This window comes from Colius striatus, chromosome 2 (assembly GCF_028858725.1).
Source record: "Colius striatus isolate bColStr4 chromosome 2, bColStr4.1.hap1, whole genome shotgun sequence".
NCBI lineage: Eukaryota > Metazoa > Chordata > Aves > Coliiformes > Coliidae > Colius > Colius striatus.
Window position 1 is genome coordinate 81,548,827 of NC_084760.1, and position 19,602 is coordinate 81,568,428.

General features: G+C 36.2%; 1 protein-coding gene across 2 annotated transcripts in view; it reads right to left on the reverse strand.

Moving 5' to 3' along the window:
- RBKS (ribokinase) overlaps positions 1-19,602 on the reverse strand; it is a 69,216-nt gene that overhangs the window by 40,340 nt on the left and 9,274 nt on the right. The window contains exons 1-4 of one of the 2 annotated variants that reach the window (XM_061990097.1): positions 10,930-10,973; positions 9,450-9,582; positions 4,634-4,697; positions 1,726-1,788 (exon numbers count right to left, since the gene is read on the reverse strand). In XM_061990097.1, the coding sequence (XP_061846081.1) occupies positions 1,726-1,788; positions 4,634-4,697; positions 9,450-9,582; positions 10,930-10,952 (283 nt within the window). In that variant the 5' untranslated portion in view covers positions 10,953-10,973. Of the gene's footprint in view, positions 1-1,725; positions 1,789-4,633; positions 4,698-9,449; positions 9,583-10,929; positions 10,974-19,602 lie in introns of those variants that run through there. The other variant, XM_061990098.1, reaches the window with a different exon arrangement.

A 19,602-nucleotide genomic window follows, 5' to 3' on the forward strand; every position in this document is an offset into this window, starting at 1 on the left:
AGTAACAACCAGAACCATTACCAATTCTGTGCATCTGTTTGCTTTATAATGTAGTTCTGACCAGGTTTGCTCTTCTACTAGGTTTTACATGAAATCTGAGGCCAGTGGTAACTGAGTTTAGGATTTTTCCATTTCAGAAACAAACTACATGGCATTATACGCTATTTACCTCACTGTGGGAATTACAAGACTATCAGAGACCTTTTGCATTGTTAACAACACATTCAATAGCCTACTGTGAACCTCATACCACTGAACAATCATTGTCCATGCATATGAATTGGAAAGCAATAAGACTACTTCTTATTTAACTATCTAACCTCTAACATTCTATGATTCTATGATTCTGTGATTCTATTCTATGACTCTGGACAGCTAACCTGGTGCAAAACACAGTTACACATACAAAACAGGGAGGCCTGGGAGCACACTACTGAATTCTCCCTGTCTATGCTATTTAGAATGGCTGGAGTAGTGATTGCATGTGATACCAGAAAATCTCCTAAAAGCTGCTGTGGTAATTTACCTGCTGATCCAAACCAAAAGAAGTAGGTAGAAGTAAGAGGCAAGTTTCCAGTTTATTCAACATTTTAGAACTACCTTATTTCTGAATTAGAGCCGACATACAAGACTTTGATTGATCTTACCTAAGGAAAATTAAACTCACATCTCCAACTGATTTGCCTAATTTTCCTGAATGTTCCCATGTAGACTTGCCTTTAGTCACAATTCTTTCCCAGGTTTGCTCCTGGAGTAAACAGTCATGTTTCCTTTCCCGTTTTGAGCTGTAGCTCAATGTGCTGCCATCAGGTTACATAGGAGCTTGTGAAGTTGATGTGTCAGCTAAGTTGTGGTCGCTGTTCAAATGAAGACTCTTAGCTGCAGCAAAAGTGAACTAACTCAATCATGCTTAATTTGTTATGTTTGCATACACATCATCTGTCCTGAGCTCTAAGTTTTGATCCAGGCACGCCTACTTTTCCCAAGAGCTCTCAATAGCACAACTTGCTTGAGGAAAGGACAAACAAACTTTTCAGAGGATAATTTAGCAATCTTGAAGAAGAACATGAAAACAAGCCAAAGTTTCTTTTCTTCTTTGACTGCAATACAAGAGCAGAGGCACAGGCTAAGGAACATTAACACAGAAAAAACAAATATGCCATTTCTAGATGGACCTGCAGGGGGGTTGGACTAGATGATCTTTAGAGGCCCTTTCCAACCCCTGTTATTCTGTGATTTTGTGATTTCACTGTGTATTCATCACTGCAGATGCATTGTGATGATATTACAAGATCAACATAAATACTTCTACTTATACTAAGGACAATTCCTTGTCCTGATTCATGGCATAATGACTCACTTAGTGTGTTGAGCAGGCAAACCTTTTCCTTGTAGCAAAAACAGTAGGTAAATTGTGGTGGAAAAGGAGTGTGTTAACCTTCTGCTACATTACGTGTTCTGGACAACATAGAACTAGATAGATCAGCTGGCTGACTGAATTATAGCTATCACATAGCTGATTTAAGGATCGGATTCTGCTGCTTTAAGCACCCCATCCTCCAACATTGCCTGTAATAAAAGGAAGTGCAACAAAGTGTGAATTAGATTGTGAAAAAAATGAAAGATGCAGAAAGAAAATTCTACTATTAACAGTGACAAGGCAAAGGTTTCTCTTATGGCTGTAGGGGTAGAATGAGGAGGACAATTCAGAGCAGAAATATGTACCTTCGTTGTTGACAATTATTGAAGCAGTTCCAGTAGCAGCCTCTGTAGTCTGACCTACAAATGCTAAGAAAGGGAAAAGTTACAGCATGCATTAGTTAAACACATTACTTTCAACCAATAGCATGTGATGCAGTTTAATTGAATTAAATCTAAAATGAACTCATAACCTCCAGCAATTTAAAAATGCTAATTACTCTTTCATGTGCAACAATGCCAGAGAAGCTAACAACAACAAAAAGTGTTAATTTACACCCACAAAACAGAAATGCGAGTCTAACATTCTTTAATTTGGCTACATCTCTGCTTTAGAGAGCATGTTATTTATACAGCCTTCTGAGGCACTCTACTCCTACATGGAAGCGTTTCTTTCATCCAATGAAACAATAGAGTCAAGACTGGAGAAAAGGAAAAAACGCCACAGCATTTAATTCTCTGGACATTTGCATTTCAACAGCAATATTAACATGTGCTATGAAGGCAATAGAAGTTGTATGTTTCCTCTTTGGACTATTATTCAGATAAATTAAGTAGAAGTGAGTTTGGCTTCACTGTCTATTATAAAGATTGTTCTGTATTTTCATATATTATACATATATATAGTAAATATAATTTTCATATATTATATAATTTTCATATATTCATATATTCTAGTCTATATGTTTAGTGTAGTCTATATATATTCTGTTTTCACCTGTCACCAAATTTCCCAAATATTAACCAGTGGTCTAGAACTTTCTATGTTTAGGTGGGGTTTTTCAGGTAGAACTGTAGTAGAAAACTGTAAAAAAGCTAAGTGGTTTCTTTTTTTCATAAAAACTCTGTTTGAGAAAAATCTAGTATTTTAACAAATTCTGTCAAACTTTTGTTTAAGAAGCTCTAGTGTTCTAACATTTAAGAACATGGACTTCATGCTGGGCAAAAGTTGGTTTCTTTCTCAAAATGTACCTTTTGTGGCCAATTTTAAAATCTGCTCAAATTTGAACAAGGCTGAATAAACACATAACATCATGCTTACTCAGTTTTGCTAAAGTATAACAGGTACTTGCCCTGGAGGTACCTTTATCTAGCTCAGAGTTAGTGAGAAGGGTCAGAGAAGATCTTTCCTCGCACTTTTTTTTTCCTTGCTATCTTTTCACCCTTAGCTGGGTTTGCACACTGGAATTGAAAGCAGAGAACCTGAGTCTTCTGTGCTCTCAGTGCTCTTCCTGCAGAAAATATGCAGCATGAGCAGCAAGCTGTCCAGTTCAAACGTGGGAGAGGGAGTAACATGTCAGTAAAGGTCAAAATGGTCTGAGCAGTGCTGGCAGCTGACAGGTTGTGGAAGACTGGGAAAGGGGAAAATTACAAAACAGATCAGAATTGTAAAGAAAAGGTGTTATGTTAGGAAATAGAAGAGCAATGTAAATAAAGAACACATATGACAAAGATCCAGGATGTGAAAATTGGCAGAACTGGTATTACCTCAAGGATTTTTATCCAGTACCCAGTATCCTTTTGTATAACAACAGGGATAGGTTAGACAAGAATTAAACTGAGATGAAAAGCTGGGGACTGAAATAAGACAGTCCTAAGCAAAAAGGTCTGTGCACACTGAATCACCTTTGCCTCCAAATCTCGGAATACAAGTTGGGATCCTCGACCAATCTCACCAGCAGTGCGTCCTATCTTCCTCCAACACTGAGCAACATGGGGGGTGACAATCTAACACCATTCTGAGATATTTTTAAGTCAATCGGCAGAAATTGGTGCCTTGGACCTAAACATTCCAATCCTTCCACTGATCTATCTAGGTATCAGTGAAGTACAATATGATGTAATTTCTGACATTTTTCTCCTATACTTTTCTTTTGCTGCTATAAAGATATTGAAAATTCTGTGTTAAGAAGGGTCTTAATTTAACTAAAAAAAAAAAAAAGAGAGAGATTTAAGGTTCCTTGTGAAATATATATTTTCATTAAGTGCATTATAATAGCTTCATTTACGTGATCAAAGATTTTATTCATTAGGTAGGCATGCTTTGGAAAGATTTAGAACTGTACACTAACAGATACCGCTTTTACGGTATCCTTGCGTGGTTTCTTGCATAAGTTGGAAGACAGGCAATGAATAAACCTGTATATACATTTGTGAAATATTTAGATGCTATACTGATAAGCATAATAAAAAAGCCCACAAAATGTTGATAGTTTTGTCCTTAAAGCAAGATTTGAGTAATGCAGTAAATGAAGCTTGTGGCTGCACATTAAAAAGAAAGAATAAACAGAATATTGAATTGCTACTTAGTGATTGCATCTGTCCATCCTTGTCTACCCTGAAGAAGACGAGAGTCATGTAGACAAAAATGTGATTATGCAGTTAAGCAGCACACAATAATACACTTACACAAGAGAGAGAATTGGGGTTACAAAGGTGCAAAAATTAGTGCCTTTTCCTGAAAGCCTTTTAACATTGATTTTTGTGTGTATGCATGTTAACAAACATTGGCTGCACTCTCTAAAATGACTGCACGTGTTACTTCACAAAATAGAGGTGAAATGTACTGACTTGACAAATGCATTCCACTCTATCCCTCCCCTTCCAACATGAAACTGAGAATGAATAATCAGACTGGATTTTTCAATTTCTCGTCAGGCATTACCATCATTAATGTCAGACTCAACAACTGCGTAACAGCAAGTTATCTTCAGGTGACTTGCACTGATGTAATCATCTAACATTTAGAAGTAATAACATTACATTTTATTTTTAGCGGTACAGTCAATTTCAGAAGTCCCCATATTCTCACTCATATTCATTCATTCCTGCCAGCTGTGTCAAAACTATTATCAAGGCAATAAAAAAAGAAAATCTTCCACTACCATCTTTTAAGGCTTAAAAAAAAATACAAAAGCTTAAAGTAAAATTTTACCTGTAGAAATACCATTCTTCTTCAAATTTTCAACATAATCATTGCCAAAGGAATCCTTCCCAACCTATACAAAACAAAAAAAGGATATGGATGATCTACCTATAGGTGAGAGCATAAATAGGTTATCTTTAGACAACAGGTGGCTCTACTGTAATTTGAATACATCTTCTGCTTTGCAGCACTTTGCCTTATTAATAAACAAATAAATAATAGTAAAAATGTATTAATAGTAGTATTAAATAATAAGAATAGTGTTCTGCAGTTTTCTCCATCACACTTCCCACCCTGCAACCATGTTGCTATATTCAAGTTTCCTTCTCCTACAACTACTGTGTTCCCTTGACACTGATGCTTTCTGAGGATTGTAAAATCTGAAAGGGTACTGAATTATTCAGCTTTGAAATGAAAGCATTTATAGTAATTCTGGTGTCCTTAATTGCAGTTCATATTTTCAATTATCTACATCAAGTTTCCTTGGTGAAAAAAATATTACACTGTGGTTATGACATAGAAAGTGATGATAAACACAGCATTGCTGATTTCCATAATTCTCTGTATTAAATGTACTGTTTACAAATTTGACATTTTCTGTTTGCTTTGTCCAGCAACTTCAAATCGAGTTAAGGAGTCAAACTATGCTCTATTGTTTTTCTAACAGCAAGTTAAGAAGCTTGTTAATTTCAGCTCCACTAATCCCTTTAGCCGAACATAATTCTGTTTGCTGTTAATTCAGACTAATCAATATTTCTTTTAGTGACATTACACAAGCTGAACAAAGATTATGAGGTATATGGAGAAAAAAGTTATAACTTGCTTAATATCAAAATACCATTTAAAATATAAAGTTAACACAGCTTTTAATTCACCACTTTTAGTCCATGTCTTCAGGATGCCTAGTGTGTGCTCCTGCTTCCAAGAGTAAGCTGTGTATCTGAGCACTATCAAGTACTGACCAACGCTACTGGAAGTATTTTTGCAAGAGGAGAACAAAAATCTTTCAGATTAGAAGCCAAATCAAGATCCTGGTTACAGTCTAGACAATGAAGGAATTAGACAAGGACCCCTAACTAATGATCCTTCTTCTCACAATACAGAACTAAATAGCTAATGGTGTATTTGAGTGACTGGAAGCACAAAGCAGCTGTCTCTATTGCCTGTTAGAAATTTGTCTGTTTATGAGTTCAGTCCTTTAGAACGCCCAGAGAAAGCCTCAGTATTAGCTAGTGATAACAACAATGAAATTCTTGTAATTCAGAAATCTAAAATTTAAAGAATCAGATAGATGACACTTCTCCCCACATATTCTGTTGCACAATTGTGTTTTTAGACATACTTTTATTTCCTACAACCCCTATAAGTGACTTTTCTAAAGCATTATTAGAGATTCACCAAAGGAGGACAGCAGTTTAGGGTGAAACAGTCTAATCAGACATTCCTCTAGCACATGGGAAAAACAACAACAACATAATTTACTTTGGTCCCTGTGCTATTCATTGTCTGCATATTAAAATATTTCTGTATCTCTGACTACTCCCAGTTTGCCAGACAGGGCGGGTTGTCAGAAGCTGCAGCTTCCAACTGCTTTAGGCTGGATGACTGAAGCCATCTGTAATTTAAATCTGAGTTGTGCTCACCTCTGCAGCCTAACAGTTGTACTACTGGAATGAGTTCTGTCTGATGTTATCACCTACTCCCTTCCTCACTGCTACAAAGCCTCTACAGCAAATCTCAGACTTTGCTCAGTTGTTTCAGCAATGAAATATTTCATCACTATTTTCCAAAAGCTCAACTGAAACTTCCTTCCTTCAGCTCTGGGTCCCGTGTAACCGACAGACAAGCATCCCTTACTGTTCAACTGTCATAACAACTGAGATCAGCTGTGGTACTCTTGCTCACAGCAAGACATCTCAGTGCTGGAGGGAAGTCCTTGGAGGTGTCTCCATGGAGGTCCTTTTCCTCTGGAAACTTTTTTCCATGTTAGTTTATCAGCATCCAACCCAGTTAATCCTAGTGCATTTGAAGGGCTTATCTTTCCATTCTGACTTTACCCCCAAGGAAAACAGAGTGTTAGGCATCAGACTCATTTTATTTACTGACCATGTCAGATTATATAACATTGTTTTAAATATTTTCTGCTTTTGCACAGACCCTGATAGATGGACTATTGCATACATAGAAAAAGAAATGTCTTAGCCTGCTGACCATGAAACATTGCATGTGCTTGAACAGCATTTCTTCTTTCTTGAGCTCTTAACAACAACAAAAACCATTTGTACAAGCATTATGTTCACATAGTTTGCATATTAGAATTTACATCAGTATTTTTCAATCTGGGTTTTCCCTGCTTACTAACATGTTTTCCATGTGGATCTAGGGGAGATGACTGGCACCATAGCAGCTTAGAGAATCAAACTCATTTGCACCTGAAAACGAAAAATGTGTACCTCTTGAAAACAGGTTGTTTGATCTATTCTATATGCTCTAAAGGCTTACAGCACTTTAACTTATTTGGCTTACAGTGTATCTAAAGAGAGAAGACTATATGTGACAGTAATTGTTTACATTTCTCTGAGCAATTGTCCTTCTTGTATTTTTGAAGCAGCAACTATCATCATACTTTGTTTTACTGTAGTGAGTAAATTGAGGAGAGGCATTTAAGACTGATATTGTGATATATATTGATAACTCAGCATACCAGTGGCCACCTGCAGAGACTGATCCAGGCAGCAAGTTTAACACTGTCTGCATTTGCACTACTCAAACTCAGTACTTGGATTCTACATGAAAATCCACTGCATTCAATGGCATCTGTAGTTATAACTGTAAGTCTTTCTAGAACTCCCTCTCCCAAGTCCTAACCAGATAGTCACTGGCTCTCTTTTGTGTTTTAAAACTCTGAGGTATGAAGAATGCCTTGTCACTTGACCTAAGACGTCTATCTCTACTCTTTTTGAGGATATACTCTCTCTAAATTACAGTCCTCCTAAAAGGATGCCACATCCCATCAGAAAGTCCCTCTAGTATTAATATTGATTCCATTCCCTGAACTTCAGATTGTAGAAACAATTGTTGCACCTGTACTGGATAAAAAAATGCTGAGAATTAAGACCAAACCATAACCATGTTACTGAATACAAACAGGGTGTCTGAGGGACAATCGGGCTTTAAGAACTACTGAATACTTCAGATGGCTTGTTAAAGTAGAAATAATATAATTGTAACAGCTCATTATTGCCCAACTCTTCTTAGATTACTTAGCAAGAAACTTAATACTACATCCCACTGATATATGCAGATACAGGATTGTACTGCTATGAGATTAGACTATTTTATGAAGCTACAAAGCACATTTTTAATTTAAAGAGTAAATACTAACTTTTCAAATTAAAAAACCCCAAAATACTAACAATTATAAACATTAAGAGTCATTATCAGCTGTTTCTCTTCTCCAATAAATACACATCAGAAAGAAAGAAGACTATTATTACTGAAATACCCGAAAAAATATGATTTTGGAAAGCAATTAGAAATTATAGTAACTGAAAAATTTTATTAGGAATGGAAATGCTGCCAGAAACATGTATGCACTGAGCAAAGGCTAGACCATTAAAAAATAAAACAAAATTCACACTTTCATTGGAAAAAAACCCTTTAACATTTAGCAGGAAATGTTAGCAGGGAATTCACTGCCAGTTCATCTTGTACTTGAATCTGATCGTTCTTGAATGCAAAGATGATCAAACATACACAATATTACAAAAGCACAAACATTGCCAATATTAAAAAAAAACCCCACATCATAAAAGAACCAGTGATAATGACCCAGAGAAATACTTTCAGATTAAATTTAGATTTATAACTACCATTCTTTTAGCTTAAATATTGGTTTGGAAAACCAGTGAGAAAGTCTTCCTTGAGATGTTTCCAGTACTTCTCAAAAAATCCTTGACAGACAGTGATCTCAACAAATTTAGCATCCTCCCCAGCTATGGCAATAACAAAATACCTTTAAAATTTAGAATTTCATGTACAGTTAGCACAGTATAGACAATAAGGCTGTAGAGAGAGAAAAATTGAACTTAGCCTTAGTAATGATCACTCAAAACTTATACTGTTTAATGACAAAAAGGAAAGAAAAGCATTGTAAGAATATAGCATCTGCCAAGCTGAATCAGTCCAATGGCCTGTGAGGCAGTCTTTAGAACTACTGTATATCAGCTGTTCCAGAAAAGTGGGCAAAAAAATCCCTTAGTAGACAAAGAGTAGACTTCGGACATGAAATTCTCATCCAAATCTCAAGTAACAGATAATGATTTATCCCTTGAAACAAAAAGTTTCACATTCCTTCTCAAATTTGTTACTGGCTTGTCAGTGTCTGATTTTTAATTGCTTACAAAGGAAATTTCAGATTGACTGCAGTGCCTAGCCCCTGAATGCCATCAATGAAGCTCTGATCCTTGCAACACCGGGGAACATAAAGAGGAGGGGCTAATCAAGATTACTTGAATTTTGAGCATCTCAAACTCCCTTCAATTCTCTTTTCCGTGGTATGTCAATCTAGATTTTGCAATTCTTCTTTATATGCAACTTCTCCGAGACGCCTAGCCAACTAGTCTTTGGTTCTGGCAGTGTTCTCGTAAGAGCCTTCTCCATAGTTACATTTATGGCAAAAATAAGGAAAAGGGAATTACAGAGGGATTTAAAAAAAACCCAAAACCCGAACACCAAAAACCTTTTGGTAAGTCACCTAGAGGCTTACTGCAATTTGCAAGAACATTTAGTCCAGCTGTAATCAAAAGAGCAAGTCTGTGCTTACCTTGCAGATCAGCGAGGTGTTGGCCCCAAGTCGAGCAGACTGGACACACTGGTTGGCTCCTTTCCCACCAAAACCAATGAAAAATTTATGTCCGAGGATAGTTTCTCCTGCTCTTGGCAATCGTGTAGTACGGCTATTCCAATGTAAAGCAGTATTAACATATATTAGTGCAATAAGAGTTACATTATTCTAATCCTAAATGGTTCAACAGCCAGCAAGACTGAAAAACACTCAAAAGCCCTTTTAGGGTCTACACTTCGTACCAGTTTAAGTTTATTCCTTATATGCCACCCAGTCAAGTTTCTCATTTATTACTCAAGAAAGGGATTGCATTTCTTTTGTTCATGTTTCTACAGGAAAAGCAGCACTGCATCCCTGACTGGGATTCTCCAGTGCTAACTCAATACAGATAAATAATAAATCTATTGGTCTTGCTGCTCATGTTGTTTTACTGTAACATTCAGCTCAAGTTTACATATTGTTCATTTAATTTCATTACATTTAATTATACCTTCTCGAACCACCCTAAGTAATTTTTTGCTTTGTTGGTGTTCACGCCCCTCAAAAATGTAGATGATTATCAAAACCTTCCTCCTGTCTACTGTCACTCAGGCACACCGTACATATTTAACTTTTTTCCTAAGTTTTTCTCTTCCAAATCAAGCTCTACAACTTCTCAGCATTTTGCTGTTTCCTGAACATGCTCCAATTACATTTACATCCGAGGATGGGTGCCCAGAACCAGATGCACTAATACAAGCAGATTCCCATCAGGAGTGTATTCTGGTTTAATTTCCATTTTGGAAAAAACAAAACAAAACTCTTAATTTTCTTAACCCTACCAGATGCTTTGCTATCTCCACCAAAAGCTTAAAGGAAGAAAAGACACCACTGAGACTATGTGAAAGAATTTCTCTGAATGCAAAAAGCGAGCTTACTTTTGGTACTTCTGTCAAAATACATAACTCAAAGCTGTGTTTACAACACCCAGACTACAAAAATTTCTGCCTCCTCAAGGCACACGTTCCAGGCACAGGGTTTAAAAGTGTAATTTCTTCTATCTCTTAAGCTACAAACAAGTTCCTATTATGTATGGAGGGAAGGTCTCCTATGATCTACTAGCAACCTGTTCAATCAATGACAGTTACCTCAAAACAGGTTTCCAAAAGTTTCCACTAATGAGGAAAAGACTAACTTGAGTTCTGTTTGTCAATTTCTAACATTACTTTACTAATAAATCTTAGAACAGCTTCAAATTTGCCAGCTCTCCAATTCAGAAAAAAAGATGACATGCTTCTGCACTATCAAATCACTAGAGTGCTTTTGGAAAAAAGATATGAAGAATATATATGTATTACTTTTTGAGTTTACTCACAGCTTATTGGGCATATTGGTGTCTGCAAAATTGTATGCAATTAATGACAGAGCAGAGCCTGATATACTGAAAATTCTCAGGAAAATAAAACATTTTTTTCCTTACTAATTTTCAATTCCAGCACCCATCAGCCTAGAGGTTTAGGATCCCTGGGAAATAAACAAAATCTAAAATTAAACTAGTAAAGCTAAACAAGTCCTGGACCCAAAGATTTTAAGATCTTTGCTTTGAAGGAGATATTACGGGTCTATGCTTCATCAGTAGGTACAGTTTGCAGAGATGCAGGTAAGTATGCAGACTCTAAGCAGGGATACTCGCTAATACAGCATCCCAGATTCTAGTGTGAGGATATGGTATCCTCCAGCAGGTTTATTTTGTGTGGGTGACCACAGAGAAATCCCAGAAGGCTCACACATTGAGCTAATAACTTGTTTTGTTTCCAGGGAGGAAGAGCTGGGAAGAAACACTTAAACCATTTAAAATAAAAATATAACAGCTTTTTAGAAGTATACTTATAGGTACGTTTTATATATATAGGGAAAGAGCTGCTAAGTTAGAACAGTTTGCCCACAGCAGCATCTGGCAGGTTGTTTACAGCAATGAGTAACTGTAAGGTTTCAGGGAACAAGGTGTAATAAGTGTAGAGAAATAGTGTTTATTAATGGTAATAGCTATAATTTAGCTTTTTTTTTCACAACTGGAAGCCAAACTAGTGATGGTTGTGGAGCAGAGAATGAAGGTCACAAAACTCAGCTGAGGAAGCTCCTATTCAAACAGTGCCAAGGTACTGCACACACACTTCTAAAATTATGTGCTGTTTGGTAAAGAATAGTTGTATTTCACTCAGCCTTGGTAAGAAATAGTAATAACAGCTCTTGTGTAATTCCTTTCATCCACAGATCTCACTACACTTTAAAAGGCAGAGAAACATCATTATTCCTGTTTTGTGGCTGTGAAACTTAGGCAAGCCATTTTGCCTTTCTGTGCCTCAGGTCAGCCAAGAAGCCAGTGGCAAAACCAGAAGTAAAGATCAGCTCAATCCACTAGCTGACACTGTCTCGTCATTTAAATTCTGTAGTATGAAAATGGTACAAAGTTTCAATTAATTTTCCTTCCTTGGGGTGATTTTCAGAGATTATAGTTTATTCTAAATAGAATTTGTTCCCACAGAAAGACAATATATTTTTAGACAAAGATTAACAATTGTGAAATCCCAGCAGACATCTAATAGCACTACTCCGAGTTCATATGCATTTTCAAGAAATACATTCAACCGTTACATATTCTTAACAGTTGACCAGATAACAACTCAATTCTCTTAGTTACGCTGGCATCAACATGCAACTCCATTCGAAGCATCATAATTGCACTGGTGAAAAAACAAGCTTGGTGAGATGAAAATCTGGGACTTAATGCTTCAAGCAGGATGGTATAACAACTGCCTGTGGGAATCAAACAGCTTGTTGAAGATGAGGAGATGACCTTTTTTATTGTTGTGAAGGAAAGGTACAAGGCAAAGGGCAAAGGAACAAGTTGGAACAGTGATTTATAATTAGTCAATTTTAAAAATAGGCTAACATAGGCAAGAACATGCAGAAAGTTCCTATAGCTCACTGTAAACAAAATCCCTACTTTGCAACATTTCAGGCATGATCACCAATCCTTTCACCTCAATTCTCCCCTCCAGAAGCCTATTTTTATTTTCCATACTGAGCAACTTCAGAGTACCAATCTATAGATAAGCCTTGAGGTTTTGCTTTCACTGAAACAAATTTTTTTTTTTTTTTTTTTTGGTTGATATAAAGCTATTCTCTTATCATTAAATTCTGCAACTATACTAACTTTTGATTCATATCAGACAATTTTAATGAGCATTTCAGGCTTCGGCTATGAGCAGGCAATGATGAGTAATCTGTATGATTAAGGAACTCTATAAATTCTTGGCTTATTGATGATGCCACAAAAAATCCTCAAAATAGTCTAAAAGTGATGAAACAGCTAATGGTACTCCAAAACTAGGCTAAATAAGTTAATTAGAAAAACTGTCACACAGGCTTTCACAACCGTTACATAAAATGTTTTGTAAAGCCATTTACAACTTCAACGTGATTTGAAAACACTGACCTGAAAAAATTAATACTACAGACTACTCCTTGCTTATGTGACAAATTCTGCTCAGCTTTCAGAGGATAAATAAATGTTACTGAGGATATCAAGCTCCCATGTCTTATGAACAACTAGAAACTAAACTTGAAAACTTTCAACACTTATTAGATGGGAAATAAAACTACTACTTAACATGTTTTGCAAGTTGTGAACCATACTACTGAATCATATTTTGAGCTGAAAGTTCAGACTGAAGCATCCTGAAATACTTTGGATATTATAAACAAAGCAACATCATCACTCAGAATTTCAACTGAGTTTTTATAAACAGTACATAAATGCACAGTGCACTGCAACCCTGCCCACATTTATGCTTGGTAAATGAAGCATTTTACATCTACTTATGTTTCAGACATTTGGGATGAAGAAAAAGTACACACATAAGAATTTAACCACAGTAGTAACTTCAACCCTCTCTTCTGGTGTGCACCTAAAAGGCTAGAGCTGATTCGCATCTGTATTTTTAGATAGACATCCCTCTGGCAGGATGGAATTAGAAACAGAACACTTTACTGCAGTGTTGAGACACTGAATCAGAGGTGAAAGCACAACTTACTGAGTCATTAATGCCCCTTTTCCTGGTATTCTTGATTTTCTTGAAAAGTTCTCATCTAAGCAGTGACTAGACTATATTCAGAGATAGAAAGTCTGAAGATGGAGAAGGGAAAGGGAGAGATATATATTAGCACCATTTGCATAAATTAATCCTGAAATTAATCACGGTTTGCTTCTGATTCTTGACACCTAACCAGTGACTGTTCATTGTCTTCAACACATGAAATAAGTATTAATAATACATAAAAATGTATTATTACTGTTAGTTTAAGATGATGTAAAATCATGCACTTCCCTCAGCAGCATTTTCTCACTCTTTCTCTTTGCTTTTATTGCTCAGAGAGCTTCCTAATTCAAAACATTTTTGTACCAAGTGTCACTTTGATTTGGATCAGCAAACTGGTCCAACTTACTCAGGGTGGGCCAGAACTTGTGGGATGGAGGAGATAGTGAGCGAGGGGAGAAGCAAGAGTGCCTTTTTTGGCAGCAGTACAGCGAGACTGCCCTAAGTCAAGTTTGAAACTTCAACTTAAATACTACTTTGTACATTGAAAACACAGAATGCTGCGTAACTAAAGTTTAATGAAGTAGTGCAGTATATTTAGCTCATGAGACATACTGCAAAAAAACATAAAGCATCAGTATGTTTCTAAGAAATGACATGTGTATGAGAAAGGGAAATAAAAAAGTACATAAATATTTTTATCTAAAAAAAGAAAATATCCTCATCAGGCAACTTGGAAAAAGAATTTGTATATCAGATTAGATATCACATTACCTAAAATGACTGTCATTTACACAGTATCCAAAGAAACATTCAGACTTTTTTGTATTCCTGAAGAAAGGTGAAGATAGTCAGGGATATCAACATAGTAGCAAAAATACTGTATTTAAAAGTGTCTTCATAAAAAGGAATATAATGCAAAGGTCCAGAATTTAGCTTTGATTCTGTTTCTTTGAATTGCTAAAAAAAATGGCTCTTTCTCACCTCCTGGGAATTCCCTGGAATGGGGGAAATCCCTGTGAGATTAGAGTAGGTGTTAACTAGCCACTGTCTAGTACATACAATTTACTGGGCTTTCATGATGCTCAGAACTGAAAAAATACAAAGGAGGTAACAGTTGTCAACTCTAACTATGAACATTAATACAACATTGTGGTTAAAAAGTCTCAGATCTCTTCTGGATCTGGCTTAACATTTTGGTTTAGTCTTGGTCTGTTTTGTCTGGCTTAATTTTTAAAGATTCGAACATGTGCTATGGGAAAGTATCCATAACATGCAGACAAAAAGACCACAGCTCTTTTCAAAATCTGATTTTCCTGACTAATTTATGCTTCTATCACTTTTAATAATCCACTAAAACATCGTATTGGAAAGAAAAAATATTCCATGATTTATTAAAATACTACTTCATGATTTAGTTAAATACTGCTTGGTTTAAGAATGAGACTAGTCAGTTCTTCATCTCACTTCAGTTCTTTAATGTCTGAAAAAATTGTTAATAGACAATCAGAAATCATAGAAACATGACAAGTTTTTCTTTAAAAAAAAAAACAACATCTTTTCAGACAATTCAAATAATTGGTTATTGCTTGCGTATGTTTGATGGTCTGGGTGTTCTCTCCAGCCTACAGTGATGCCCAGTGTAGAAACACTACCCAAGCTAGTACCAGACAAAATAATTGATGCTTAAAGAGCAGTCCCTTCGCAAGGCAGTGCTGAAACAGAGCAGCAGAGTGAGATACAAAAGCTTTATACCACCATCCAGAGGTTTTTTTAAACCTGTTTGATTTTACACAATGATAGAATCACAGAATGGTTGGGGTTGGAAGGGACCTTTAGAGATCATCTAGTCCAACCCCCCTGCAGACGCAGGTTCACCTAGATCAGGTCACATAGGAATATGTCCAGGAGGGTCTTGAAGATCTCCAAGGAAGGAGACTCCACAACCCCTCTGGGTAGCTTGTTCCACTGCACCCTCATTCCCCCAGTGAAATAGTTTTTCTTATGTTTAAGTGGAACTTTTTGTGTTCCAGCTTCATCCCATTACCCCTTGTCCTGTTGCTAGCTACTATAGGAAAAAGGGATACCCCAACCTCCTGACATCCACCATTTAGATATTTGTAAATATTAATAAGGTCCCCTCAGTCTCCTCTTTTCTAGGCTAAACAGCGCCAGTTCCCGCAGCCTTTCCTCGTATGAAAGATGTTCCAGTCCCCTGATCATCTTGGTGGCCCTGCACTGGACTATCTCCAGCACTTCCCTGTCACTCTTGAGCTGAGGAGCCCAGAACTGGATACAGGACTCCAGATGAGGCCTCACTAGGGCAGAGTAGAAGGGGAATAGAACCTCCCTTGACCCTGGCCACACTATTCTTGATGCATCCCAGGATGCCATTGGCCTTCTTGGCCATGAGGGCACATTGCTGGCTCATGTTCAATTTATTATCAACCAGGACTTCCAGTCTAGAGTTTGTTACCATAACACAAAGAAGTGAATGATAAATTGGTGCAAAGCAACAGTAATATTTTCAATCAGTTTTGCCATCAGAGAAAAAACTATATTTTATCAAGCACAAATATAGATTTATTTTTTAAAAGACAAACTGTTTTGTAGATCTTATTGCTGAATCACTAAACACCTGAACTAAAACAACTGGTTACAAGACTGATATCCTCTCACATTGCAATCAGAACCTTGGTTTAAAAAGACCAAAATTCACAACATGTTGAATGAGAACAGATGTCCACAGCTCTTCAAGAACTTCAATGAACATTATTGCTGACACGCTGCACCAAAGAAAATTTTACTCTCACAGATATTAAAAGATGAAATAAACAAGAACGCATCCAGAAGAATGTCCCAAAGCATACTTCAATGAAATGAGATCAAAATTCTTAAATTTTGTTAGGATGACAAAACCTTCAACACAAAGAAATTATTTATTGTACTAATTGCAAAAATTAAAAAGCTTTTTTATGCAACGACAAACCTGTAACTTTTCCTCACATCACTAGCAGTTAAATTTCGGGAAAAAGTGGGCACAATACTGACAAATTCATAATCTGTGGAATATTTAACTCTGAACTTGAAGCTCTAAAGAGATTTTAAAAAAATAAAAATTCATCTATCTTCAGATATTTAAGTCTCAACAAACATTCCATCATTCTTACAAACATCTGGTTTGTATTTAAGAAAGATTGTGGAAATTTTCAAAATCACTACTCTCTAACTTTGCCTCCCACATTGTTCTTCATTGATGTCTCTCAATTATATTATTTTTGGAAGTTACATAATTATTTTTAAGGCAATCTGATGGCAATGTTAGAATAGACTGTCTCTGAAACATGCTGTGCTCACTCAGGACTGAAGAAGGCTGCCTATGGTTTGTATGCCAAACAGAACATTATATAATGATGAATTACCAGGGCTAGAGTAAAAACCAAACAACACAAAACAAACCCACCTTTGCAACTCAAGTAAAGAGTGATCTTTATATGCCCAAGGACAGATTAAGATAAGCGGGACATACATGAACCTTGATCAGACAACACGAATAAAGTGGAAATAATATGGTTGAATGGATAGGCCACTGGGTCTTTGTTCTTGTCATCACAATTTTTATATACTGGTAAATCAACAAAGTAATCAGTACTGCTGCTTTACTATCATGCAGAAAATAAAGCACATACTGACCTCTTTGCAAATCTTGTTCTCAGTCATTTCCAGCCTTTTTTCTTAAATTTAAAAAATAAAAAAGGACCCACACACAAGCATATTGTGCTCTGTGAACTACCATATTACGAGCAACATCATAGATGTGTTCTCACTAAATAGTCATCTAGACAAAGTACGGTATAATCCAAATAGAAATAATTGTATTCAGTAAGATTCTGCTCTGAAAGCTCATACCCAGGACAATATTTCTGGTAAGTATGACATTTTTCATCAAGTTTGTAAGTACAGTGCTTCCTACAGAATCCATATGGGTCACAAATGAAAAGTATAAACAAAATAATATGTAATTTACATGGACTTAACCTATCATAAATAATAAAGGTAATCAACATATTTGAGCTTAATATGAGGCTAGGAGACTAGAATAGAATAGAATAGAATAGAATAGAATAGAATTAGAATAGAATTAGAATAGAATAGAATAGGTTCAGTTCCAAGTGACCTGCAACCATCTAGTTGCCTGATCACTTCAGGGTTAAATTCACAGTGCCTTCACTAGACAAGTTTTTGCTTAGAAATTATCTTACCCTTGATGTACTGATCAATAAAAAAAGCTTTATCTGAAGTTATATCTAATTATAAAGGCAGCCACTAAAAACACAGATTACGATAACTTTAGTGCTTGCAGGCCAAAGATGAGAATGTGCATGGTAAGGGTGCTTGGGCTTTGCTGGACAAGGTTAACATTCCCGTGACAGGCAGGAATCTCCTCTAGGTAAGCACCTTTACCCTTTTCACCATTTAATCTGCTTTGGAAAAGGTAGATCTCAAAAAATCACAAAGGTATAATTCTGTATGACCTTGGCTTGCAATGCCTCCTGATGAGCAACGTCCATGTCTCCATTAATGCTCATTTTTGCTGCCCCTATATAGAGTACTAAGAGCTCTAGAAAAACCACCAACTGCTTTTTCCCAACAGGTTATTTTTCACTTTGTTCTTTCTGGGAAAAAGAAAAAAAGGACAATAATAAAAAAATAAAGATTGAGCAATACTAACAGGATCAGACAATTAGAAGAGGCAGGCATATTCACTGTCATTACAGCTGAGAAGATGGAAAATGCCTCTTTCCACATGCGTACTGAATTTGATTTGTCTTTCCCGTTCCCTCTCATCTTTTATTTTCAGCTCTGGCCAACACATTCTTTTTCTTTCTGCTGTTTATACTATCAAGGTTTATGCATATTGTATAAACAGGGATCTGAGAGAGGATAGGAAGTATACCAAGTGACGGATGGAGTAAATTAGAGAAAAGGAATTGTGATTATTTGGAAGTAAAAGTTCCTTTTTGGAAGATGAGAGACAGGAAAAGAAGTGCACTGCAAGAACATGATGCAGAAAAACAACAAGAAGAGTTGGAGGCAAATAAGGGGAAATCATACATGGTTCAGGGATGACATGCTATTGATCTAGTACAGAAAAAAAGGAGGAAAAAAAATGGACCAAAGCCAGAAATGGAAGGAAGAAATAACAAAACCCGTAAGAGAGCACACAACTGATATATTCAGGAACATTACTGACTTCTTATTTTATAATTAGTTGTCAAAAAGATCAACATGTCCTATAGAGTTGTACCTACTTAGGCAACATACTAGTGAAAAATCATTTTGCATTTTCTTCAGACTCAAAGTATATGATAACAGGCTTGGAAGAAACCAGGGATGTCAGCACCAAATAACTTACTGCAGCTTGATATAGAGGCTACCAACTGGAGCCATATAAAACAAGCAAACAAAACCTTACTGGTAAACTCCTATGGAAAGAACAGCTCAGACAGCTCCTAGAGGCAACATCATATATATGCCTGCCCAGAGTGTTTTTACACAAATTTGTTACCACTGACTCTGTACAATTTTTATTGCAGCTTTTGATTTGTGCCAGCAGCTCTTTACTGTCAGGAGTACTAAAATTCACCCAAAGATATTTATGTCTAGAAATACATCTAGGAAAATGGTTATTTCCATTAGCAGTTCAGCCAGCAAGTAATTCATTAACAAGACAGAACTGAACTATTAATCATATCACTCTGTGGCTCGTAAAGGGGGAGAAAATACAGTATTCTCAGTGTTGGATGTTAAAACATAGTGTCTAACAACTGTTTATTGTGACAAATATTTTCGAAGTAGTTCCTTTAGATAATTTCCCCTTTGACTGCAGTCAATCTTGTATGGCAAACACCTCCAGACTGAAAAGGCAAGAGATGTTTTATTTTAAACAGTCAAAAAGAATTTCCAATAATAGCAGGAACTATAACCAAAACAATGATCAAACATGGGAGTTATATGGTAAAAGAGTATTAACTGGAGCAAGAAATTATAGG